Here is a 27,077-nt window from a genome sequence, read left to right on the forward strand (position 1 = left end):
GAGTATCCAGTTCCCCACCAACTATTAAGGTAATGGTTCAACTACAATCTGATAATCCTTGTTTCTAAGGGTTTGCAAAATTATGCTTTTTCTGATCCTGAGGTTTTTTTCCTATGAAGTAGAGCACGCCCTCATCAATGGGAACTAGGTGGTGAAGAGAACTACAGTTCCTACTAGAAAAGCAAAATAAGTGTTTAACTTTTCAGTTTTAGTGCGGAGAGGCTTGAAACAGCGTCCCTTCCCACACTGAGATGTTATCAGTCTATAGGATAAAGGTCTTCACCTTTTAGATCTGTGGGCAAGCAAACGCTATGTGGTATTTTCAGTTAATTTCTGAGACCGCTTAGTTTTTCCATAACCTTCTATTGTGCGAACAATATGCCATGGTTTAGTTGCAAAATCTCATAAAACCTGAGAAAAATTCCAGAAACCTCAAGCACACATGGGGCCGCCAGAGACCAGATAGCTCTGCTATTGTGCCTTGGGCTCTGAACGTCTCTGCAGGCTATGCGTCCACGCAGGTGTCCAGCACCTCCCCTACCCCCTACATCGGGGGCGAACACCCGCCGCGGGGGTCTCTAGCATGGACTGCTGCAGGCGTCGGGCACTTCCCAGGCCCCCCTGCATGGGGGCGAAAGTCCCGTCCACGGGGTCTTCAGGATGGACGCGAGCAGGTGTCCCGCACCTCCGCGGCCCCGGCCCCCGCGCCCACTCCTGTCTCCAGGCCGCAGTGGGGGTCGCCTGTGTGGCCGCTTTCCCTCTGACCACTAGAGGGCCGTCTGCACGCTTTATCAGACAATAAAAGTTCGTGTGCGCAGAATCAGAAATTGGCTGCAATGTTGAGAGTAGTGAAAAACTTTATTCCCCAAATTAGGAAAAATAAAACTAATGAGAAACATGATCTTGGAGCAGGTTAAAATAATACTCCTTTGAAAGGCTCTAGGAAAGGCCTGGCTTCCGCCTGCCCGGCTAGCTCAGTCGGTAGAGCATGGGACTCTTAATCCCAGGGTCGTGGGTTCGAGCCCCACGTTGGGCGGTTGTGCTTTTGCTTTTTCTAATTAGCCCTGCGGGCTCATCGAGCCCGGTCTCCCCAGTGTGTTTCCATCCACGGTGCTCACTGCAACCTGCAGTTTCTCGTTTTCAAGCAATGCAGCGCGTGAGAAACTGCCAAGACCCACCCGTTGTAGAACGGGGGATCATCAGGCTGGGGAACAATTTCCTCCTAGGAGTACGCAGCTCGGGGTTACCTGGGCAGAAAACACTTGTGGCAGCGCGCTCTGTGGGAGGGCCAGTGACTCGAATGTTAGGGATGAGAGGACTGGGACATTAGTGAGGTTGTGGGGTTCGGCCAAAACCTCAGAAATGTGTATTTTAATTAATATTTAATTTATAATCAATTAATATTTAATTGAATACTGTGCAGTACTGATTAGTTTGGAGATCAGCAGTGACTGGAGGGGTTTATTATGCATATTGATGATGCATAATAAATAATTCACTTGCTTTCTGCCCCTGGGGAGGACCCGCTATCGCAGCCTGTTTAAAGCCCCCCAGGACTGCTTCAGTGGTCACCTAATGGGGTAACTGTAGTGAAGAGATTGTTAGGACTATTTTAACCCCCCCCCCCAAGTTAGTGATTCAAACTGAACATTTTTCCATCTGCCTTTTGGGAGTCTCAAAAGACCTTTTCCTGCATAGGTTTTCCAAAAGAACCCAATTTCTTAGGGGCAAAACTTGGCGTTTATGCTGACAGCTGCAAATGTTTTCCTTATCTTAGATACTTTCCATCCTTCCTGGCAACTCCCAAACATTCTCCACAGCCTCCGGATGCTGTTATCATCAATTCAAGATACAATGTCAGACTTTGGAAGAAACACATGGAAAACTTCAGCATCAGAAATGAAGATCCCTAAATACCTCTGCTATTACAGTAGTTAAAAAATCTTTAGGTGATGCGGGTGATGGAGAATTTTTCAAAAGGCAAAACCCCGTCCGTCAGACAAGAGGCAAACTGGTATACTGACAAGAAGTCAATGAAGATATCATCCATCTATGGACTTATTGATTTATATTAGTTTCAGGCGTACAGCACAGTGATTCAGTAATTCTGGACATTACCCGGTGCTCATTACCGTAAGTACACTCTTTTGCCCAGAAGTATTCATCATGCATCCATTTTAAATTGAACACTGGTGCTATGGGTTAAATTGCATTCCCGTAAGATGCATGGATTGAAGCCCTAACCCCTAGTTCCCCAGAAGGCAGCCTTATTTGGAAATAGGGTTTTTGTAGATGTCATTAGTCAAAATGAGTTCATACTAGAGTAGAAAGGGTTTTCAACCCAGTATGACTGGTGTCTTTATAAAAAGAGGGAACTTGGACACAGACTCATGCCCAGAAATGGACATTTAGACACAAGGGAGAAGGCCATGTGAGGATGCAGGCAGAGGGTGGGGTGCTTCCACAAGGCGGCAACGCCAAGTGTTACCCCGCTAGAGCTAGTGGGAGAGTCCCGGCCTGCGGCCGGCCCAGGTTCTCCCTCCCAGTCCCAGGAGGAGGCAGGCCAGCCCACACACCCTGATCTCACACTTCTGGTTTCCAGAACCCTGAGACAGTGAATGTATGTTAAGCCACCCACTTGCGGCACCTTGTTATGGGAGCCCAGGTCACTAACTTAGTCAGTGTTCTATTCTGATTTAAAATTCATTTTTTAATGCTCTGTATTAAATAATTACCATCCATTTCATTTCATTCCAAAAATGTTAGGAAAAGCGATGGTTTGATTGGATGCAAACATTCAGCTCCAGGGAGGGACTTAGGGTCACACTTCTGCCAGAAGTAACAGTCAAGAATGAGCTTGATCTCAAAGGATATTTTTTTCTTATTGCTGGCTGGTGATTTATTATGTTGACTGATGATTTATTACTATGTTTGCTAAAAGAATGTATTCGAAGATATGCCAAATCAAACACACTTTACTCTCCCATGGAACTCATATTAGAAGACTTGGCATTCAATTATTTTATAAATGATTCATTTTAAGAAAGCGCGTTAATTCTCTGTGGTTGTTTCTTTGACAAGCAAAGGGCGAGAAAAAGGGAGAGATAACTTACAAATGAAATGCAAAGAAATGCGTGAGCTGTGTTCAGATCCTGATTTGAACCAACTGCTTGTAGAAACACACGTGTGACACAATCTGGAGAATCTAGGTGCTGACACTTGAAGACACTAAGAAGTTATTTATTTTTAAATGTAATAATGGTGTTGTATTTAAAAAAGAGCCCTTCACTTGTGATGAGCACTGGGAGTCGTATGTAAGTGATGAATCACCAAATTCTATTCCTGAAACTAATATTACACTGTATGTTAACTAACTGGAATTTAAATAAAACTTTGGAGAAAGAAAGAGATGTGTGCTAACTTGTTTCTGATGGAAGTAGATATGATATCTGGGATTTGTGGTACGGATTTTGGTGGAGAGAGGAATGGTCGGTAGCAACGAAACAGGACTGGCTGTGTGTTAATGACTATAGAGGCTGAGTGATGCATACATCATCGTACAAGCCCCTCTACTTCTGTATATGTGTTTGAATCTCCATAAATTTAAATACTGCTTGATTATGCAAAACCAAAATTGTCTTAACCTCCTTAGGCCAGTGGTCAAATTGAGCATCACTGAAGACATGGCCAGACATCATGACTCTCCTGGTGTGAGGCAGCTGAGTACAAAGCAAGTGTCATGAACGCACACTAATACCACTCAAAATAAAGTGTGTGTGGGGGTGGACTGTTTTGTGCCGAGAGACCCCTCCCACCCTGCAGCAGTCTGGTGAAGTCATGGAGCTCTTTTCAGAATGATTTCAAACGGACAAAACAAAAACACATAGGACGATGAAGAAAATAATTCTACTGAAACACAGTTATCAAAATATCTTAAACTATGGTAATGTCCGTGCTTCATTCCTAATCATTAAATAACGAGATCTAGCAGCAGGTCTAATAAGGACGGTAATTTCGAAATCATGATGAATGTAAACGATAGCTTTGAGACACATACAAGAACTGTAACGTGACCTGGGAACATCTCATGTATATGGTGGCAAAGCCATAGGTCTTGCTGATATGAGAGTAATTTGTTTCCTTCATTTATAATGAAAGGAAATGCTAAATTTCACTTTGAATGTGGTGAAAATAAAGACGTAATTTTTTACCTATCCACCAAACAAAGGGTTCAGGGACCCTTTGAATTGTATCCATGGATTCCTGTTTTAAGAGCTTCTGGCCTAGATTTTAGAACGATTGAAGAGATTTAACAACCCAATGCAAAATGTCATTTGATGGATCCTGTTTTGAAAAAAAAAAAAAAAGCAGAAAATATACAAATATTTTAGGAGCAAGTGAGGCAATGTGGAATGGGAATGATAGGATTTTAGAGAATCACAGTTAATTGTGTTGTGTGTGACAATGCTGTTGTGGTAAATAAGAGAAAGCCTTTCTGTGTTGGAAGTGCATACTGAGGGACTCAGGCATGGTACCTAACGTATTATTCTTTCTAGTGCTCGGTATGTTTGAAAATTTCACATATCTAAAAAAAGGTTTGATTTGTTTTTGTTTCGTTTCGTTTTGTGTTTTAGTGAGAGAGAGAGAGAGAGAGAGAGCGAGCCCTGGGGCTGGGGCGGCACCAAGGGAGAGTGAAGCAGAGAATCTTAAGCAGGCTCCACACCCAGCACCCAGAGCACGATGGGCGCGTCCATCCCAGGACCCTGCGATTTATGACTTGAGCCAAAATCAAGAGTCAGATGCTTAACGGACTGCCCCCCCCAGGTGCCTCCAAATAAAGGGACTTTTAAAGATATTTTTATTAAAGCGATTACTCGTAACTGTATAACGTGATGAATTTTTACAAGTGCATTACTCGTCAAGTGCATTGCTCATGGCCGTATGATGAATTTTCACATATGTAAACACCGTGTAACCACAGCAGAGAAAGATGCAGCGCGTCCGGCCAGCCCCCTCCCACCTCAGGTGAGCACTACCTGGTTTCTGGAGGAGATTCTGCTCCCCGTCTGGCTTCCTGTGCACCGCTGACTTCCTACAAGACCAGGTTGTAGGGCTGATGACAGCACGGTTGGCAAGGATGTGCGGAAACAGGCTCTCTTCAACTGTTGGCTGAAATGCAAATTGATGAAGCCTTTCCCCAGGCTGCTGGACATGCCCACAGCCTCTGACTCTAATTCCACGTCTGGGGCCCTAAAACATACACACAATATGTACACTGGTTTGGGTTGAAAGACGCGGGTTTCTGACAGTGCAGCACTGAAAGCAACCTCGGGGTCCTGCAAGAGAACCAAGACCCCACCCATTAAGGTCTATTTATTCTGGGGGATGTGGTGAGCCCTTGAACATGGGAGGTGGGCGCAGACGTGGCCGCAGGGTTAGGCGAAGACACGACGACAGGGAAGTGTCCGCGCGCAGGCCGGGAGGGACAGGAGGGAGATGGCGGGGTCCCCACCGTTGCGCCCCGGGTTTCCCCCTGTTTTACGCTTCTGAGCGGCGGCGTCAGGAACGAGCAGGGGGGCTGTAGAGTCACAACTCCAAGGCAAACCCCGAGCTCACTGCGAACACAGAGGCGGAGGGGGGTGCCGGGGCGGGCAGAGCGGGCCGCGGGCACCGCCGTCGGGGGCAGATGAAGGGCTGTGGCGGGAGCGGGGCGCCCACTGCCGCCACCCCCCTACTCCCCCCCCGGGTCACTAGGACGCGGGCTGCACGGAAGAGCGCCAGCGGGCTCGCAGGGACCGTCGCCCCCACGGGGTGCTGCAGGGGTGCGGGCTGGGCGCCCCGGGCGGGGCCGGACCCCGCGGTCTCGGGCCCGCCGCCCCTCCCCCTCCCCGCCCCGCGGAACTACGAGTCCCGGCGTGCCCCGGGGCGGCGCGGGCGCAGCGGCGCGTGCGCGGCGGGCGGCCGTTGGCTGGGGCGGCGGCTGCGCGGTCGCGGCGCGGTGAGGTCTGCGGGCGCTGGCAAATCGGGCCCAGGATGTAGAGCTGGCGGTGCCTGACGGCGCGTCTGACGCGGAGCTGGGTGGGGTAGAGAGTAGGGGGCGGTAGTCGGGGGTGGTGGGAGAAGGAGGAGGCGGCGGCGAATCACTTATAAATGGCGCCGAAGCAGGACCCGAAGCCCAAATTCCAGGAGGGTGAGTCCAGGCCGTCGGGGAGAGGCGGCGGGCGGCGCGGGAGCGGGTGGGCAGCGGCCGGGGGCGGCGGGGGCCGGGGGGCGACGCGGGCCGCGCCCGGGGGGGCGGGCAGGGGCTTTGTGCGGCCGGCGCAATGCGGCGGCGGCGGGCGGCGGCGGGCTCGGCCGCGGGCGGGGAGGCCGGGGAGGCCGGAGAGCGCTGTGTGCCCCGGGGGAAGCGGGCGCGGGGGGCCGCCCATTGTGGGGAGGCGGCGGGCGCGCCATGGCGGCGGCGGGAGCTGATGTGGCGTGGGGGAGGGGCGGCCGCGCGCGGTGTGGGGGGACCGCCGGGCCCGGGACAGCCTCACGGCCGGCGCCCCGCCCGCCTCGCGGGGAGGGGGGCGCCCGGTGGGGGGCGGCCTGGCGGGGGGGCGGCCTAGCGGGGCCCCCCGCGCGGGAGGAGCGCGCCGCTGCGAAATGGCCGCTGCGAGGCGGCCGCCCATCATGGCCGCCGGCGCCCGGCGCGGTTCGCGCGCGCAGCGCCCCCTCCCGGCGGCCGCGCCGGGGCTTTGTGCGGCCGTCGGCCGCGGGCGTGCTCGGGGCGGGCGGGCGCGTTCCGGCGGCGCGGCCTCGGCGTGGTCTCCGGTGACCGCGTGTGTCGGCGGGCGTCGCGGTGGAGGCCGCGTCGGGAGCTGGAAGGGACGGAGAGTGCCGGCGGGACCGCGCCCGGACCCCGGCACCCCCGCGGAGGACGGCGGGCTCGGCACCCGCTCTCCCCCCGGACGGCTTTCGGCCGCCTCCGTGGTGTGTCAGGCAGTGGGGACAGTTGGCATCTGCGACCTTGGAGGAGCGGTGGAGCGGAGTATTTCATGGGGTTCCCCGGTAGTACTAGCGGTGCGCGCCCGGACTCCCGCGCTCCGCTGTGGGAGATGCGTTCACGAGTGCTTCACGCCCCTTGCTCCGCGTCGAGGCGGTGCTGGGGTCAGCCCGGAGCTCTCTAGGCGGGCCCGAGCGCAGCATCGGGGCGTGACGTCATCGTGCTCGGGAGAGTACCTTCTGTAACAGCGTGTAAGACCGTGCTGGGAGCCGTCCCGTGGGCCCCACCCGCCCGTCGGGGGCCGTGGCAGGTGCGGAACGGCCCCAGGTGGCTTTAGTGCTAAGCCAGAGGGACGGTGCAGTGCGGAGGGGGTAACCGCGGAGGAGAACCATGTGCTGCTGTAGCCGTGCATGCCGCAGGAGCAGGAGCCAAGGGACCCAGAAGCGAGGTTTGAAAGCTGCTCGAGGTTTGCCCTACCGCCCCTTTCCAGGGGTTTCCCACTGCTGGGTGGGAACTGAATTGCGTGGCCATGTGCAGAGACCAGAGAATGCCTTGAAAGGAAACGGGAATACTGTGTTCGTGGGAGCAGAATGGCATTAGAACACTGCAGAAGAGCTGAGCTTATGTAACGGTGCAAATAGGATCCCAAGCAGTATTTTTTTCATGGTTCCGTTAAACTTGGACGCTTTCCTCGTTTAATAATGGCTCAGCTATGGTAGGTAAGCAGTTTTTAATCGCCGCGACTGTTTTGCACTGGGCTTGATCCTCCCTTTGAAATTCTGTTGCAGCAGAGAGGGAGGAAAACTGTTGGGCAGTAAGCCCGTTGTCCGAGGGAAGGCCTTTTGTCTTGTCAGGAATCGACCGGCTGGTAGTAGCTTTTGAGTGTGTTCCCACTGAGCACAGGGCAGGGGGGTTGGGATCTCCATCAGCCTGGACTGACGGCACTGGACGGAATTACCTTTGGCTTAAGGTACTAGAAGGATCAGGAGTGGAAAAGGGCTTTACAAGTCGTATCTGATACCATGGTTTGCTCTTTTCCCCCAGGACAGGTCCTCCTCTCTGCTTTCATCAAAAGAAGGCTGTAGGCGTTTGTTACCCTGTTATCAGCCTCCAGCTCGCTGTGTCTTCATCGGGAGAGTAGGAGGGTCAGGTAGCTAGAATGGAGGGCAGAAGGGCCTTAGTCTCAGTACAGTTGTCTTTGGCAGCAGCCAGAAAGAGGGAGGAATGAGGCCATTTTCAGGGTGTTTTTATTATTTATTTTTAAGCAGGCTCCATGCCCAGCGTGAAGCCCAATGTGGGGCTCGATGTCAGGATGCTGAAATCATAACCTGAGCTGAGATGAAGAATTGGATGCTTAACCAGCTGAGCCACCCAGGCACCCTTCAGGGTATCTGTAAACTGTACCTGGAGAGTGAAGTTAGGAGACAGAGGTCTGATCTTTGGTGCTGCGTTAGTGCTGTACCTTGTTTATATCCCCAGAGTCTCATCCTTGCCCATAGTATTCAGTGATGGTTCCAGCCTAGTGCTCTCCTGAGCTCTAGACTTGGTACCCAACTGCTTACTAGGTGGCTCCATTTTGGATGTGCTGTAGCCGCTGTGACATAGTCCAAGACTGGTCTAAGCTCCCTCCCTCCATTTCCAGTTCTGGTTAATGCTCCCATCAGCCTGAAAGTTAGTTTAAACTCACTGCTTTTGCTTAGTCGTCCTTTACTTCTCACTGGTTTTGGTTCAGACCTATTTCTCTTCTCACCATGGACGGCTGGGAGGAGTCCTTGACTGGTCTCCCTATTTGCAGTCTCCACTTGAAGCTCTGCATAGGCCCAGCAACCTCTGGCAGGTTCTTCAGAGGGGACCACTGCACAAGAATTAAAAGTTACGAGAATAACTGTGACCAAAGTACAGTTCCTGGGGCTGCTCGGGGAGGGTCTAATACGTCTCTGGTGAAGCTTGAAAATCTGCAGTTTTAAAAACTTCAAGAGACCCCAGATTTGGGAGTCCTTACAGGATAAAGTCCAGACTTCATGACATGTAAGGCACTCCATGATCTGTGTAACTTTGATTCCTACTTTTGTGTATTTATCTTGTGTTCCCGTGATAGCGTCGCCTTGTCATGTTTCTGTGCTTTTGTACCGGTTGCTCCCCTAGCAGCTCATCACTGACTGCTGTTGCACGTGAGGATAATAGGAAATCCAGTAGATTGTGCAAAACTGCTTGCCTATGTGTCAGTGTCCCCTGTTCTAATGGTGCACAAGCAGGTGTGTGAAAGACTCGGTGTAAGTGTGTGGGAAGTGAATGTAGAAATTTGCTGTAGGATAACTTCTGTTGAAGGTTGATAAGTTGTCAGTTTTTTTTTTTTTTTTAAAGTAGCAGTAATTTTTTAAAATGTGAAGACCTTATTGCCCTATAATTTCTTAAGAGTTGAGCTAGGGGCCCCTGGGTGGCTCTGTGGGTCAAGCATCTGACTTTGGCTCAGGTCATGATCTCAGGTGTCTGGGACCAGCCCCCATCAGGCTCCTCGCTCAGGGGGATCTGCTTCTCCCTCTGTCCCTCTTCCTGTTTGTGTGCATGCACGGCTCTCCAAATAAAGTTTTTTTAAAAAAAGATGTTGAGCTAGTAGGTCATTTTAATAATTTTAGAGCTAAAAGAGCAATCTGTGGCGGAGTCCTTTTGTTACCTTTGGGTCTGGTGAAGTCCAAGGGGACTGGAAATAATGTGCAAGAAATCCATTTCTGTGATCATCAGATGTCATCTTGAGGTACTGTCAGGAATTACCAGCCTGGTTTGTCTGATGCGCCAGGTTGGCTTCCAGTTCTTAATCTGTTAATATTTAGTTACTCGTCCAAGTCTTAACTTCAAGTTTGACATAGAGTGTGATTTCCAAAAGTTGGAATTCCTTTTTTTTTTTTTTTTAAGATTTTATTTATTTATTTGACACAGAGAGAGAGACAGCCAGTGAGAGAGAGAACACAAGCAGGGGGAGTGGGAGAGGAAGAAGCAGGCTCCCAGCAGAGCAGGGAGCCGGATGCGGGGCTGGATCCCAGGACTCTGGGATCACGCCCTGAGCTGAAGGCAGACGCTCCACAACTGAGCCACCCAGGCGCCCCTAAATGTTGGAATTCTTATTTTGCTTGACCAGTAAAAGGTTTGGAACCATAAATAATAGAGTATAAGGTACTAAATATGGAAATATCTTAGGAGTGCCTAGGTGGCTTAGTCGGTTGTGTCCGACTCTTGATTTCCGATCAGGTAATGATCTCAGGGTCCTGGTATGGAGCCTGGCATTAGTGGGGAGTCTGCTTGAAGATTCTTTGCCCCTCCCCCTAGTGGCACATGCATGTGAGTTCTGTCAAATAAATACATTTTTAAGAAATATGGAAATATTTTAAAAATTGTATTCTCAGATACACATTGAAAAACCAAATCCTGCCAAGAGGTAGATAATACAGAATTTTATCGGCTCAGCAGGTGATGGATGATTTGATGATCTAAATAGATTGACATTCTAATCAGTTGTTTATTGCTGTTTACGTCACATACTAAGGTGCTTTTGTCGTCAGGTTCAGTTGAAGTTTGATCTGAAGTGTTAATCTGTATATGGCCATACTTTTCCCGGTTTTGCGAGGAAAACATGCGAGTACAGATGTGATGGCTCTCACATGTGACCCTTAGATATGAAGAGAAATTACAATTAACTCGGTATTTCATTTATTTTTACAGGTGAGCGAGTGCTGTGCTTTCATGGGCCTCTTCTTTATGAAGCAAAGGTATGAAACCTGTTTTCCTTTGAGAAGTTAACTGACATGACTTATTAGATGACTCGAGAGCATCAGATTTCCGTGGTTGGTAGGAAGAGAGTTAGTTGCCTTTGTCACAGATCGTTAGTCCATAGAGTCCATCATCCTGTCTTACTTGCTGAGTGGGTCAGATGCCGCATTGCCACCTTGTCATTCCCCTCATGATCTGCTGAAGGCCCAGCAGCTGGAAGGAGCATTTGAAGGGAAAGGTAAAAGACTGGTTGGTTGTGGGAGCAAGTTGCATTGTGTAGTTAGTGACTTGTGAGGAAATACTGCTAAAGTCGTTTCGGGGGTAAACGTAGTATGCTGAGTAAACCCTGAGCTAACTTGACCACATTAAAGATCAAAGTGAGCCTTAAAAATGTGAGGACGTCTAACTTATTTGTTGGTTTGTCCGTCAGAGTTTGAATCCTAGGGGCTTCCTTTCCTCTGTGTCCGTGGTATGCTCCCATTGTCAAAACTGGTTTTACGTTTAGACAGAGGTAAATGAGATGATGCATTCCCTAGTTAAAAGTGTTTTTAGTATTTTGTTTCTGGTAACTTTCAGCGCAGATATATAAGGTGTGTTCTTAACGTTCGTAATTTTTAAAAATGGTATATAAAAATATGGCATTTAGTTAAATACAATTTCTACAGCGTTCTTGGTGAGTATTTATATGTGTGAAAATGGTCTTAACAGTCTCGAAGTGCCCTTGTGACCAAATAATACCCATATTCACTACTTTCAGTTGTTTTAAATACAAGATTAGATGTATTTTTACAGTTCTAAAATGGCTGAATTTGGATTCGTGGAGGATCTGGTAACTTTATGTGTATGTACCCCTCTCTTAATGATGTCATCCTAACACAGACCGTGAGTAAGTTGTGAGTTCTGTTGACCGTTTGTAACCCTGAATGTTATTTGTGTTGTGTCAGCTCCACTAACCTGGCAGGGTTCTTTCCCTCTGGGAGCAGAAACTCGGTGAACAATTTTTAAATAGCTGTTGGAATAGCTTAAACTATCTCTTGGTTTGCCCAGGGTAAAGACTTTCATCCCGAACAGATGGTGACCACTGTCATAGTTAATAACTTCTGATCATACATTCTGTTTGGCCACTCTTAAGGAGAACATAAAATGTTTTCCAGCTGTCACTTAGCTGGTTGCTAACACTCTGCAGCAGAACAGCTTATCACCTTCCGTACGTTAATGACACTTTTTAATAACATGGTATAAATAATTTTCTTCAGCTGAATTTGTGTTTGAAATATATAATGGCTTCTGACTGGTGGATTTTGAGAAAGTGCGAACAAACACGCTTTCATTAGCTGTTCTCGGAGAGCTGATTGAGCCCACTGATGAAGGGTCAGGGTGGCCTCGTGCGGGTTTTCTGCTTTGCTGGACTGGCTCCAGCAGATGGTGACCGTGAGGCAGTTTGAGGACCGTTGAAGTATGTGCACGAGAAGCTGGAATGCTGTTCTTGCATTGTGTCGCGCTCCTTGTGGCCCCTGGAGTTTGAATGGAGTGTCCGAAGGATTGCGTACCTGAAAAACGTACAAGTGGTCGTCTTCGTTTTCAAAACCTATTTCTGAGTGAATTTTTTCTTTTTTATTTCAGTGTGTAAAGGTTGCCATAAAGGACAAACAAGTGAAATACTTTATACATTACAGTGGTTGGAATAAAAAGTGAGTATTAGTATTAGATCTTTAAAAGCAGTGTTTTATTTCTAACAAGGTAGCTTGTGTCATGTGTGTCACAACCCCATGCCTCTTGATTCCTGTACGGTTTCAATGTAATCTGTGTATTTGTAGTATGAAGAAAGTTACAGAAACTAGGGTGCACAACCATTTTACTTTAAATTTTTGGGATTATTTCTCTGTGCTCTAGTATAGTGTCTAATGATTGTTAGTCAAGCAGCTACTTTTTTTTCCTGGTTTTGGTACATTTTAGGATAGCTTTAGGTTTTTTGCCTTAGCAAAAACTCAGTTACTATATGTATTATTGCAAACTTTTACACTCTGAGCTAGTTGGATTTTTCTGCCTGAAAAAGGAAAAAGGATGAGGTTGTTTGATTATGAAGTAATGACCAACTTATGTTCTGAATTTTGGTAACCTGCATGTTGGCAGGGAGTGATTTCATGTGTTCACTTTTTAGAATATGGTTTAATACAGATGCAAAAATTTAACTACAGAACCTAATTTTTCACCTTGAAGAGTTAGACTTTTTTTTTTTTTTTTTTTTAAAGGAGTGGTGTGTTGATCTGTTAACCAGGAGTGGACAGTGGTCATAGATTGAACATATTCTAGAATATCTAGCCAGTGGAGCTCTCTTTTTCAGTGATGACTCTTTCTCCTTGGGATCCACAAATATCACATCTAATAATTTACTCATTTTTGGTGCTGGACATTGAGAAGCCTATAATTTTTACTATGAGAGGTTTTAAATTACTTTTATTAGTGGTGTTTTGTCCTTCAGAGATTGCCAGAAAGTAGTTCTTCCAGGGTTGTTTTCTGACAACTTTTAAGGCTTTGTGTCACCTGAGCTGTGCTGGTTCCTGGTTCCCCCCCGTGAACAAGCCATTTGATTTGATGAGCACTCCAGTGCTGTGGAAGGAGGTATTCTCTGACTCTCACGGTCCTGTGACTTTGGTCTTGTTTAGGTGACCTAGCCCAGTTTTATTTTTTATAAAAATTTTTCACAAAATGCTTTTAGCTACGAAGAAATACCAGACCCTTCACTTTTCTTCCATTACTATAGTTGTAGAAAGGTGGAAATCTACAATGTGTACAAGCACATTCCTTGTGATTTTTTTCCTCCTTAGAAGTTAAACTATTTCTAATAATGACAGATAGGATTTTAAATATTGAGAATTTGGGAAAACAATGGAAAAAACTATCCTTTGTCTTGTAAAAGTAAGTTATAATTTTGAATGTGATTTCTAATATCTAAATTATTTCTGATATCCAGGAAAGTTCATTGTATGGCTCCTGGTGTATATTGTAGATTATTTTCCTATTGAGGAAATGTTTAAACTGTATTTCAGTCTTGTATTAGATTTATTATACGTGCAGATACTCTGTCAGTTTTGGGTAAAGTTGAGAGCATTACAGTACAATAAGAATCTCCATTCTCTACAGGTCGTAGAATATCTCATTTGTGCGTATCATGTGTAGGAAAGTTAAAGTCCATCCAGGAACTCAGAAAAACAGCAAATTCATGGCATAGGTTTGCCCCCCTCCACATTTACACTTATAAATAATTGTTTTAGGATTTCTGTAGCTGTGAAAACACAGGTTTTGTGCTTAACTCTTTTATGTACAGTATTTTGTGTAAAATTACGGGTAGATGTGTACAGCTTAAAGACCTGGGTTTTGAGTGGTATTTGTAGCTTATAAGAAATTGTGAAAGTGCCAGATGCTTGTATTTCCTGGTTTTGTGGCTTCAAAGTAATGTTTTTTCCTTTGTTAGAGTTCAGTAATAGAAGTAAATGATAGGCTGCATAGATTTGTTTTCTGCTGATCTTATATACTGATTTCTTGGAAAAAATTTAAAAATGGCACTAAACAATGGAGATCTTTAATATCTTTTAGATGTATTTAATTTATTAATGAACAAAGATGTACTTTTTGTAGATGATTTGGAATGTAGATCAATATACATAATTTTGGAAAATTTGGTCTTAGTAAGTACTTAGTTGAAGCCTTTAGATAAACCCACTTTCAAATGGGGAAGAGTTAAGCAAATGCCCAGCAAGTGTGTTACGTTTATATTTATACTTTGTAATTAATGCCACTGATCACTGTGATTGTGGGAATCAGTGACCGGCTAGCTTTAGAAACTTCTGAACTTCCGTTTGTGACCTGTGAAAATTTCTGAACGTCTGGTCTTCAGTTACCACCCTAGTAGTGATGTTCCTCAGAGCAAAAGATACTTCATCTTCCCGTGGTTCAGCAAGGGTTTTCAGCTTCTGACACATAAAGGAAACTCTGGAATTGATTTGGTTTTTGTTACTTTTAAATTTTTAATTAAAAAAATTTTTTTAAGTAAATACTATGTCCAATGTGAGGCTTGAACTCGCGACTGGGAGATCAAGAGTCATATGCTCTAGTGACTGAGCCAGCCAGGCACCCCTTGATTTGGTTTTTAGATTGAAGTGCTTATTTAGATGTATTTCATATCAGAGTGGGAAGGGATTTGCAGGGATCTAAAGTGGAACTTTGTGGTAAATAAAAATTTGACAGCTCCCCTTAATTTAGAGAGAATGGAAACAGATATAAGTAGGTGTATGAATAAAAATAAGATTCTCTTTTTGAAAATGGTTTGTAAGATATCTTACTTTTAGAAAGTCATACAGCAAAAGCCCAGTCTCCAAATTGGAGTTTTTTAAATATATAAAATAGTAATATTTTAATTTAGTAAATATATAAATATTTTCAAAAGCACAATAAATAGTATATTTCTAAATTTTTAAAAACCTTATTGGAACTTGTTGACACAGACATTTAAATATTCCATTTGTAAATAAATCTTAATAAAGCTTAAGCTAAGTTCTGCACCTAGTTACTGAGATTACTTTGTACTATGCTGTCTGTATCAGAAGTGCTGTGAGGCCCAGGCGCTCTGAAAAAACTTTGAAGACACGTGAGGATATTGTAGCCCTTTTTCCTGTTCCTGAAGGAGCTCCCTCAGTACACCACCCCCTCCTGACCTCTAGGTAAATGCATGTTTTAAAGTTTTCTCTAGGAAATCATGTTGAGGATTGCTTTTTAATTATTTATTCTCCTTTTGGCTATCTTATGTAAGAGGTCAGAGGTGGGAAATCATTAAATGAAAGATTTTGCTTTGAGGATACATCGAATTGTGTCACTAAAGGAGCTCCCTCGGCAGGAGAAAAGAATCACTTCGCATGGATAGTTCAGCATTCCCTAAGAAATACCTTGTTTTTGTTTTCCCCTTTGGAGAAAAACCACATCAGAAACCTTGAAGGAGCTTTTCTAAGTGCCAGAGTGCTTAAGCAACTAGATATTTTTAAAGGGTGGTTGGTTCTACCTTTTGATGTTTAAAAAGCCATCTCTCTGGTTATGTCTTGGAAGTTAGTGCATTCATTCGTGAGCGAGTGAAGGTTGAGGACGACTAGTCTCGTGTGCCGTCCGATAATGGTTTGATCTGCAGTCTGAGCTGAGTTGGTCTGGATGGTGTTTGAGTGTGGTAGACCTAATCCTATTCCTGACCTCCCTTGAGTGTGTTTTGTGTGTCGGACTCCTGACTATTTTACATGTATTATTTTTTACAACAATTTTATAAAGGTAGGTATAGTTACACCCATTTTACAGTGATGAAAATAACGCACAGCGAGTTTTGTAACCTTGCTGTTATGTTACGTATGATTAGCTTTGTATGGACTTCATTTTTTTGGAAATTAAAATTCAAGATCTCTTTATTCTGTAAGGGTAGTTGCTTAGGGACTCTTCAATTACGTGCCATGCTCTTAAGTCATTTGAAGAAAGGATTTGAATAATCTGTTTTTGTAATCTGGCAGTTGAGATTTGGAATGCTGCTTTTGAGGATTTGAAATGTTTACTTCCTTTACAAAACAGATTTTCATTGTAATTGAGAATGGATTTGTAGTCCGAGTAAATTAAATTTTGCCAGAGAAATCCAAAGTCTTGCCTCTTGGATCTCTAAAAAGTAATTGGTGGACAAAGTCTGAATAGTGGTAAAAATGATTTTGAATGATAATTTAGCTTTTGTCTTTTTCAGTTGGGATGAATGGGTTCCAGAAAGCAGAGTACTCAAGTACGTGGATACCAATCTGCAGAAACAGCGGGAACTCCAAAAAGCCAATCAGTAAGTTTGTTTTGCAGCATGAGTATGAGGAGAAATGTCTATAAGGTAATTTTGGGAAATGGAGTGAACAGTAGAAATCACGTTGGCTGCCTGCCTACAAAATGATTCTTGGTACCTGTCAGCTGCTGTGTTGGGGCTTTCAACTTCAAGCAATCCGAGAAGCCGTTCCTAGAAGAAGGAAGTAAATAGTGGTCATTTCTTGAGTCTGTCAGTAGATTTCGATAGAAAACCGCAGAATGTTGTTGGAAATTCCTGTATTGCAAACTCATTGTGATCTTACCTCCTGGGCCCTGTGGGAGTCACACTTGGGGGGGTGGTGGGACTCAGTTTGAAGATGAATTTCAAATGGAATCAAGCTGGCACAATTTATTTTTTCCACATAAGTATTCATTTAATGACAACCATTGAAATTATTTTTGAAGGGAGCAATATGCAGAGGGGAAGATGAGAGGGGCTGCCCCAGGAAAGAAGACATCTGGTCTGCAACAGAAAAATGTTGAAGTGTAAGAAGCTCTGTCTTTGTTTTAATTTTGCATATTGTTTTATAAGTGAAATTCAAACTCAGTACTCATTATCATGTATTAGGATTTATTGAAAATGGAAACTGGGACATTTTAACTTGAAAATGCCAATGAGACTCCCGTTCTCAAGTATTGGGGTTGTTGAAAATACATAGTAATTACATATTAATTCCTTAATTTCCCTTAGGTTTTCTTAGCACCCCGCCCCCCCCTTTTTATTATGGTGAAAAGGACATAACATGAAATTCACCGTTTAACTCATTTTTGAAAGTTGTAATTCAGTGGCGTTGAGTACATCCCCAACCCTTTTTAAGGTGTGTTTGTGTGTGCATGTACTCGTTTTCTTTTACAAGTAGAATAGTACCAGTAGAACACAAGTCTTAAGATATTTTTTGGGCAGATGTGCTTTTTAAGTAGTACTAAAAATAAATACTAGTTCAGTTTTTCTCTAGAAACCCATGGTAAGAATGTGTGAGATGTTAAAGTTTCAAATTACCCACCCATGGGGGGGGACACATTTTTTGTCCTTAACTCTTAAGATTTAGAACATCTTGGTAATAAAACGTATGTGTGGAAGTCATGCACACATGGCAAATCAAAAACTTATTAAAAGATCATTTTATTTTTTGTGACTTGATTATTTTCATTTAAAAACAGGTAGTTTAGGGGGCACCTGGGTGGCTCAGTCGGTAACATGTCCGCCTTCGGCTCAGGTCATGATCCCAGGGTCTGGGGATCGAGCCCCACATTGGGCTCCCTGCTCAGTGGGGAGCCTGCTTCTCCCTCTCCCTTTGCCCCTGCTTGTGCTCTCTCACTCTCAAATAAATAAAATCTTTAAAATTAAAAAAAAAAAAAGATCTAAAAAGAGGTAGTGTAATGAGTGGTCATGTTCTTGTCAAAGGATCAAAAGTAACAGTACTCTAAAGTAGATTTAGTGAAGAGAGTCTGTATGTTTTTCCTCAGAATTACATCATATTACTTTAGAGTTAGTGGTCTGACTTTACTACCTAAACACGAGATGTTTGTCATGAAGGTAACTAGGCATTTTAAAGGTTCACCTTTGTCGAGGTGACAATTGATGGGCAAGGAACGGGTGTGCCACTGAGGGCGGCCCGCAGCTTTCGTTAAAAAGCAGTAACAAATGATGTTATTCTTTGGAAAACTGCCAGGAAGTAGCAGTCATTAGGGTTTTAATAGCAAGCGAGTCTCAAAAAGCAGCTTTCTCACGGGAGAGAATGATGGATTTTCATCAAAATGTGTTTGATTTAATGCTAATCCTTTCTCATGTTAAAAGATGGTGTAGAAAATCAGTCTGTGTAGTAGTAGTAGGCTTAAAAATTATTTGTATTTGAGTATAAAGGGTTGTATAATTTGAACTATAAAAATAATGGCTCAGTAAGTATACGAAGTAAAGCTTTAAAACTCAATTTTCCCTTCCTGGAGAGCGGGGGCCTCTTCAAATTTATTGGCTCCTGGGTCTTTTGAGGGATCCTGGGTCTTTTTGGTCATCTTATCATTAAGTAGGATAAGATCTGTTCTAGGCTCACCTGGTACATTTCTGCCCTAAAACATGGAACCTCCTTTTTCTTCAAGAGCCTTTCTTAGTGCGAAAGATGACATTTTGTGGAGATCATAATCTGAGTGGTTAGAAAAAACATCAAGTAATTTTAAGTACTGCTTTGCCCTGGTAGAATAGCAGGTATATTTTAAAGTAAAAGTAGTAATTAAACCAAGCAGTATTTTTTTCCCATTTCTTTCCTTTTGAATTCAGCTTTGGATATAATTTTTTTTTTAAAGATTTTATTTATTTATTTGACAGAGATAGAGACAGCCAGTGAGAGAGGGAACACAAGCAGGGGGAGTGGGAGAGGAAGAAGCAGGCTCATAGCAGAGGAGCCCGATGTGGGGCTCGATCCCACAACGCCAGGATCACGCCCTGAGCCGAAGGCAGACGCTTAACTGCTGTGCCACCCAGGCGCCCCTTAGCTTTGGATATAATTTTTAATGCTCGATTTTATCCTACTCGATCTTCAGGGTTTAGTAATTGTTCTTTCTCTGAATATGCATAAACACAAATGCATCTGGTTAGAAAATAGAACCAGGTTTACCTTCGTCTTGTTGACATCTTGGTCCTTAAGTTTGGGTGCTAATCTTTCTGAACTAATAGTGAATATGTGCAGGGGCGAAAGGCAGAGGGAGAAGCAGACTCCCCGCTGAGCAAGGAGCCCCACGTGGGGCTCGATCCCAGGACCCTGGGATCATGACCTGAGCCAAAGGCAGACGCTTAACCCACTGAGCCACCCAGGCATCCCTGGAATGGCTTAAGAATGACTTAGGACTTCAGTTATTCTTTAAATTGACTCTAACAGCTAATATTTTGACTATATAATACTTAGTCACAGGGCTTAGAGAAAGGAATGCAGACAACACTGGCAATTTATTGTAGGAAATCTGTGGCATAGTTTGAGAAACTAGCTTTCTTGTTTAATTAATATAAGCAAGAAGGTTGAAGCAAGAATGTCCGTGAGTCTTTACTGCTGTGATTCATCGAAGTATAGTTTATAGATTTTGGGGTTAGGGTCAGTTGTCAGTGTTTTTTCTTTCATTTTGTGGTATAGAATGAGTGGGTATGGAACGTGTGTGAGGGCTCTACGTTTCTCTTGGTCTCCACCTGTTCTTGACACGTATAAGTAAAAGCTCATGGTTTAATCTGACCCAGAAACACTGTCCAACAAGTACTTGTGTTCCAGAAGTTAAACTTGGAGAAGCAGGAAAAAACCGGTACTTTGAGGTAGCCAGATTTTTGTACTTATCCCCAAACAGAAGTGAATTTGAGTTGTAAAATGAACCCCATGCTCTAAAGTAGATCAGAATAATAACATTTATAAATGTTTTTTAAAGCAGTAAAGAGTCAGCCTACTCTGGTGTTCTGGTTCGGTTCCGCCAGATGTAGCCCATACTCGTGGGCTTTTTGCACATGATGTCCTTGTATTCTGTGAATAGTTGTGTGTGGAATTAAAAGTAACGTACTGTTCGCGAGTTTGTCAATAGACGGGAGGTAAGTTGCATTAGAGATGATGACCAACAGGAAGGAGGCATTAGCTTTGTTGTGTGTAGGGGAAGAAAAGAGTATTAGGTGTAGAAAAAGGAGGGACTGTCCAGTTGAGAGAAGTACAGAGAGACGGTGGCTGGTGACGGCGGAACATACACATGTCCCATCAGAGTTCCCCGGTACTGAACCAGTGGGGGATACTTTAACCTTTGGAACTTTGTTTTGGTAGAACTAATGATATATAATATTTTTATAAACTATTTAACATATGCTGTAAACTTGTAAATTAATAATATCCTGGAAGTCTCCCAACGTGTTTTTGGCTTATTTTTGTATTGTATGGAGGGAGGTGTGACTTTAGCCCAGCTCTCAATGAAAATTCTTGTCTGAGCAGGAGACTATATTCACAGCCTGGTCTTACCATCCAAGGCAGTATTTCTCTATGAACTTAAGCCTGGTAAAATAGGGAACTTTTATTAGCAGTAATCACTTATTTTTCTTTCTCTTTTCTTCCCTTCTCCTTTTAGGAAAACCAAAAAGAACAAACAGAAAAGTAAGAATATTAACTTTGTTAAAATTATTTTATCTTTATAGCATTTACATTTTGAAATTAGTGTTAAATATTAAAATTTACAAAAATTTTAGAGTAAGTTTAGTTAGGTTCATCGGCTGTGTCAAAGATGAGTCACAGCGCCATTCTGCAGGGTCCGGTATGTAGTAGGGTAGTACTTGGCTAGTAGAGCCCCAGCTTTGGTGCTGTTTTTACCGTGGAGAAACCTGTGTCATGTTGAGTTGTAATGATTGAGAAGACGATACTGCTTAGTATTGCCTTATGCTAAATGTTTGGTAGAACTATTATAAGAGTTATATTTTTGCTTGGATTACGATTCCTTACGGTGGATTTGAGTCACTCCTATGTAATGGGAAAATGAAAACAGCGGGGATATCATGAGACTGTTTTCCTTATGCGTGTCTCCTAATTAAGCTGAAAATCTCCCTCCTTCTCCTGAATCTGCAGCACCTGGAAATGGGGACGGTGGCAGCACCAGTGAGACTCCCCCACCTCCTCGCAAGAAAAGGGCCCGTGTGGATCCCACTGTGGAGAATGTGAGTATTTCCTCGACTTCACGAATTGCGTGTTAGTGTTCGTAGTTGGTGCAAACAGCCAGAACTTGAGTCTCGAGAACATTAACTTGGTTAGCTACCAAAATGAAAATATTCCTATTTTTGGATAGTTTTTTTTAAACACAGCTTTCTTCATTTCACTTGTAGCTCTGAATATGTCCCTGCTATGTATGTCCTCCCCAGCTCGTCATCAGATACTTGTTTGCAAGCTCTGTTGATGGACAAAACCAAATATTGCGTTGATGTTCGACTGTATAGACTTACTAGTTCACATTAAATGGGTTAGTATGTCCAGTGATGACTTAAGAGACCCATAAAAAATAGCACAAAAGCTTTATCCGTTCTACATATGTGTGTGCATATGAGAATTTCTGTAAGTGATAAAATGTCTTCTTTCTAATTTCCAAAGGTGTGAATTTGGAAGGTTCTTTTCTCCCAGCAGCTTAGCTGTAGGGGTTTTTCATTTATGAATTTTTGAATGCCAACTCTGGCAGCCCATTTGAGTACTTTAAAGAATTACTTGATATCTGGTGCCTCTAAAGATTGAGAAAAGCTCTGAATTTTAGTTGTTGTTTAGTGAGAAAAGGTAGGCTTTTAATGCCATTTCCTTTTCTGTCCAGGAGGAAACATTCATGAACAGAGTTGAAGTGAAAGTGAAGATTCCTGAAGAGCTAAAACCATGGCTTGTCGACGATTGGGACTTAATTACCCGACAAAAACAGGTACCTTGAAAGCGACACAGATTGTCATCTATAGATGTTCCTGATAGTGTGAAAAAATTTTTAAGGAAAAAATTGCATAGACTTGAATATTGAAGGGGTGTGACTGTTGAGTGTTATTTTAGTTCAGAGACTGGACAGTGTGATCGGATCAGCAGAAGGTGTGACTTGAAGAGGACTAAAACAAAGTACATATAAAAGTCCCATGAGTTTATAATGAGAAAAGGTGGAGAGAACTCCATTTGGGAGGTTGCTAGGATAGCAGATCCTTCTGAAAATTGATAAAGACAAAGAAGCACGTGTTTCCTGTTCTACTGTCATTGAAAATGGGATAGTCTCACCTAGTGTTGCTGCTAGTGGAGTGTAACAGGAAGCACACAGTACTTCCTGCAAGGTGTTCTGGCCTCCAGAAGAACCCAAATCTCCTCCAGCGCCAAGTCTGACTAACTAGATAAAGGAAGTAGGGGCAGTATGAGGTACGTGCGTGACGTTGCAAGGATGCAGCCATGAAATCCAGAATGAGGAGCTTTATCAGACAATGAACCAAGTTCTTAGAACAGATGGCACGGGCAGGAAATGGGGGCGTGAAGGGTGACTGCTTCGGCGTCAGAGACTTCAGAGACCCCAGTCCTAGACAGTATGTGGACCTCGTTTGGTCTTGATGTGTTTCTGGAGCTGAAACGCTGGATTCAAACCGTGGCCTTCCCAGTTACTGAGTTTGGACAAGTTACTCAGCCTTTTTGTGTTGTAGTAGGTCCCCTACCTCCCACTGCTGGTGTGAGGGTGAAGAGATTCCACGAATGCTTCCATTGGGGTCTGGCACATGATCCACATGGTGAATAATGTCCGTGGCAGGGAGGAGCGTGTCTGCGTTTCCGCGCGGTGCATTCCATAGATCGTGAACGGTCACAGTGTGTGTCCAGCGAGGACTGGTCTTCAGAGCTGTGCTGTCCCGTATGGCCGTCCATAGCCACGTTTGGCTACATACTTGAAATTAAAATAAAATTTTTATTAGTTTCTCGGCCGCATGTTGTAAGTGCTGAACAGTGCCGTTTCGCATTTCCTAACTGTTAGTTGGTCTTTTATTGCATTAAAACTTTACAGTGTAATTTTTCTTAAAAAAAAAAAAAAAAAAAGAATACTGTGGTATTCAAGTGTGTTTTTGTTTTCATAGCTCTTTTATCTTCCTGCCAAGAAGAATGTGGATTCCATCCTAGAGGATTATGCAAATTATAAGAAATCTCGAGGAAACACAGATAATAAGTAAGAATATATAAATCTTTGAAGTATACACAAAGATATTTTTCTTTCAAGTATTCTTATTTCCAAATAAATCCTCTGAAATGTCCACTTACTCTTAAAAATAATACCATCAGAAACCAGCAAAATAGAATTTCATTGGTTTGACATGGAATTTGGCTGGCAGACTTTTTCTTCAAAGGGCCAGATAGTAAATATTTCAGGTAAAATTGGAACTATTACGTGTAAGCGTGTATATATCCATTTAAAATACAGTTTTTTGAGAATGTTTTTTAAAAACCGTTCTTAGCCTGAGAGCTATAGTTTGCTTACCACTGGTTTATTTTTGGAATTGATTTTTCTTGTTCTTTTGTTTAAATCCCTTAAAAAAATTTGTTCATTAAAAGTTCATGGCCATTAGTTGAACCTTCAGTTCAAGTCCCTTGCTCTTCTGTTGGTGGAGTTAATCCCCGTTTCTGAGTTCTTTTCAGTGACCTGCTTTGAAAGTAAATATTTTTGTCTTTGTGTCAGGGAGTATGCTGTTAACGAGGTGGTGGCAGGAATAAAGGAGTACTTCAATGTGATGCTGGGCACCCAGCTGCTGTACAAGTTTGAGCGGCCGCAGTACGCGGAGATCCTCGCGGATCACCCGGACGCGCCCATGTCGCAGGTGTACGGGGCGCCGCATCTACTGAGATTGTTTGGTAATGTCCTGTGTAGACAGACAGTTCTTATCCTTCGGTTTTTTATTTTTTAATCTTTTTTTTTTAAGATTTTATTTATTTGAGAGAGAACGAGTGGTGGGGAGGGGCAGAAGGGGGAGGGGAAGAGAGGGGGAGAGAAGCAGACTCCGCGCTGAGCAGGGAGCCCGATGTGGGACTTGATTCCAGGACCCTGAGATCATGACCTGAGCCGAAGGCAGACGTCTAACCAACTGAGCCACTCAGGTGCCCGTGTCGTTTGGGTTTTTAATATTTTTTGTCTTTCCTAATTGACATAAAGGGGTAACAGAAAATAGCATTATAGAACATTCCATTTCAATTTGAACTTTATCTAAAATGTTAAATCTGTTTAGAAGTGTGAAGAGTTTCTAAAATCACGTATTTTAAAGGCATCAGTGATTGCATTTGCTGCTCAACATAATAAAAACTGCTAGTGCTGTCACGTACACAACTTTGACTACATAATTTTGTTCACACAGTACGAATTGGAGCGATGTTGGCCTATACTCCTCTGGATGAGAAGAGCCTTGCATTATTGCTAAATTATCTTCATGATTTCCTAAAGTAAGTGTAAGGGTATGCTTGAAATTAAAAACATGAATTCCTACAGTGTACTGAAAATCACCGATGTATTGGCACCATAGATAAGACAGAAGAGAGCAGTGTGCGTACAGTAGAGACATTGTCCATGGAACAGCTAAGTACGAGTGTTGGCCACCACAAATGCTGGAGAGGCACCTGACGGGAACAATTGGCTAGTCTTTTGGAAGGAAGCAAAGTCTGATCCACACTTACTGTCCCAGACCAAAATTGTAGTTGAATCAAAAGTATAAATCTAAAATGGAAACTATTAAGATAATGATGGAAAAATGTTTCCATATTTTCATTTTTTTTAGAGTGAGAAAGTTCTTTCTAAATACCCAAATAATAGAGGAAATGATGAACTATGTAAAAAGTTAAAATTCTGTGATTAAAAATAGTAACAGAAGAGTTGTGATCCCGGTGAGCAAAGCAGTGACAGCCAGCTGGGTGGGCTCCCACAGCGACGGCAGCTTGGTGGGCTTCCGAAACTGTGCAGGGTTCCCGCTGTCAGGGTCTCTGTCGTGCTGGCCGAGATTAACCAGGCTGCAGAATTGGGGAAAAGGGCAGTGCTGGTTTCCGCAGCTTTTTGGACGGCATTTTGGCAGTGCCTGTTGAAAGTTCAAGTGTGCTTCCCTCGCGCCAGACTGTTACTCCTCTGGGAACTGACCCCGTAGAAGTGTTGAGGTGCACAAAGATTTCCCAACGCACGAAGGTGTAAAATACACGTGTATAGGGATGAATTCTCAACGGCCTAACCGCTGTTAAAGCATGTAGCTCTCAACAAACTGATGAGGAAACGGTCCCATGTTGTGGCAACCGTAAACAGCCAAGTGCAGGAAAAGTAGGTGTGAGTCCCCTCATTTGTGGGGAAGCATTTGTACTCTTTGGGAAAGATCTAGAAAAGTGTGGTCCTACCAAATGGTGGATTAGTTCCTCAGTACCGTTATGGGAGGGAAGGTTGAAGTGGTCATTTTCTACTTCATCTGTTTCTGTATTTGAATTTTCTTAGAGTGATAGTATGTGTTTTAAAGTCTCAAAGCTACAGCGCGTGCCTGGGAATGTCTGTGGCATTACAGTCCCTGCTCTTGTGGTGGTGAGGAGAGGGCCTCTCTGCCGGGACTTCTTCATGAGCTCGGTTGAGGACTGAGTTTGGCGCTTGGCGCCTCAGTTCAGGACTCTGATTTTTATGGTGTTCGTCAGTTTCTGAATCTATATTTCAAACAATGAGTTTCAAAGAGCTGAAGAAAACACTAGAGGTTCCTTTAGGATGCAACATCTGTTTGCTAAAATCAGTCCCAGCTCTCAAGTTGGTATTCCGAAGACAGCTATTCCTCACTGTTCTGAAATGGGGGGGGACTCTGGACTTCGTCGTTCTCTGCATCATCGTCTGGTGTGTACGGCCCCGCGCATCTGAGTTGTGTGACAGGGGTTTACCTTGAGGTCGCCTTTATTTTAGTGTATTTTCAGCGGAACTGTTTGTGCGGCATCTGTGCCTTCAGTTAGCTCAAGGTAGGCTTCTCCATCTCTGTAATGACTGACGTTTTGTTTTTAGATACCTGGCAAAGAATTCGGCGAGCTTGTTCAGTGCCAGCGATTACGAAGTGGCTCCTCCCGAGTACCATCGGAAGGCCGTGTGAGGCGGGGCGCCGGCCCCCCTGCGTTTGGATCTCTGTAAACACATTTTTGTTTAGTCCTTCTCTTGTACAAATGATGTACTTTGAAAATGTTAGTGTATAACAGAGTTGATGTTTGTTTTCTGTTTGATCTTAAACAGAGAAAATAAAAGGGGTTACAGCTCCTTTTTTCTTTTTTTTTTTTCATTTCAAAGTTGCTACCAGTGTATTCAGTGACGGACAACGGAGAGACATACTGTAGACTGTTCTATTGCCTAGTCGACAAAGCTGCTTTGAATGCTGGTGGTTCTCTGCCTTTGACACTACGCACTTTTATAATACGTGTTAATGCTCTATGACAAATGCTCTGATTCCTAGTGCCAAAGGTCAATTCAGTGTATATAACTGAACACGCTCATCCGTTTGTGCTCCTTTTTTTTTTCTTTTATGGTGCTTAAAGTAAAGAGCCCATCCTTTGCAGGCCATCCATGTTGTTCCTTAGGCATTTTATCTTTGCTCAGATTGTTGAAGAATGGTGGCTTGTTTCATGGTTTTTGTATTTGTGTCTAATGCACGTTTTAACATAATAGACGCAATGCATTGTGTAGCTACAGTTTTCTGGAAAAGTCAGTCTTTTAGGAATTGTTTTTCAGATCTTCAATAAATTTTTTCTTTAAATTTCAAAGAGCAGTGTGCTTGTGTGGATGCGTTATGAAACCTTTTCAGATCTAGACAGTGATTTTTCAGGTAGGTGTTTTTCTTGTGTGGCCTTTATGGAGGGAGGCGGGTGGCTTCAGCATCAGCCTCTAAGCCCCAGAAGCTTTGGCAGTTTGCTCTCGGGTCGTGGCGAAGCAGGTAGAGATCCACAGGACTGCGTGTCTACTTTTCCCTAGACCACTC

General features: G+C 43.9%; 1 protein-coding gene and 1 non-coding gene across 3 annotated transcripts; both read left to right on the top strand.

Annotated features, from left to right (window-relative positions):
* The first annotated feature begins 963 nt into the window (after nt 1–963).
* Nucleotides 964–1,036, top strand: TRNAK-CUU (transfer RNA lysine (anticodon CUU)). Its single transcript has one exon. It is a non-coding gene; the product is annotated as a tRNA-Lys (tRNA).
* Nucleotides 1,037–6,036: 5,000 nt separating this feature from the next.
* On the top strand, nt 6,037–26,382 carry MORF4L1 (mortality factor 4 like 1). 2 transcript variants are annotated; one of them, XM_045804462.2, is made up of 13 exons: nt 6,037–6,190; nt 10,703–10,749; nt 12,374–12,441; nt 15,355–15,471; nt 16,518–16,604; nt 17,027–17,107; nt 20,705–20,730; nt 21,196–21,284; nt 21,923–22,024; nt 23,196–23,284; nt 23,792–23,964; nt 24,462–24,546; nt 26,117–26,382. In XM_045804462.2, exons 1-13 carry the CDS (start codon nt 6,151–6,153, stop codon nt 26,199–26,201), a joined length of 1,089 nt encoding a protein of 362 aa, XP_045660418.1. In that variant the 5' UTR covers nt 6,037–6,150; the 3' UTR covers nt 26,202–26,382. The 2 variants fall into 2 exon arrangements, with proteins under 2 accessions (XP_045660418.1, XP_045660419.1); XM_045804463.2 differs by lacking the exon at nt 15,355–15,471 and having other exon boundaries at nt 6,038–6,190.
* The last annotated feature ends 695 nt before the right edge of the window (nt 26,383–27,077 follow it).

Source organism: Ursus americanus, chromosome 28, assembly GCF_024610735.1.
Source record: "Ursus americanus isolate L20-20 chromosome 28, mUrsAme1.1.p, whole genome shotgun sequence".
Classification (NCBI taxonomy): Eukaryota; Metazoa; Chordata; class Mammalia; order Carnivora; family Ursidae; genus Ursus; species Ursus americanus.

Coding starts and splice junctions, on each gene's coding strand:
- MORF4L1 (XM_045804462.2), top strand. CDS start 6,151: ATGGCGCCGAAGCAGGACCCGAAGCCCAAATTCCAGGAGG. Junction 15,472..16,517: donor CACCCCCTCCTGACCTCTAG/GTAAATGCATGT, acceptor TGTCTTTTTCAG/TTGGGATGAATGGGTTCCAG. Junction 23,965..24,461: donor GCATCTACTGAGATTGTTTG/GTAATGTCCTGT, acceptor TTGTTCACACAG/TACGAATTGGAGCGATGTTG.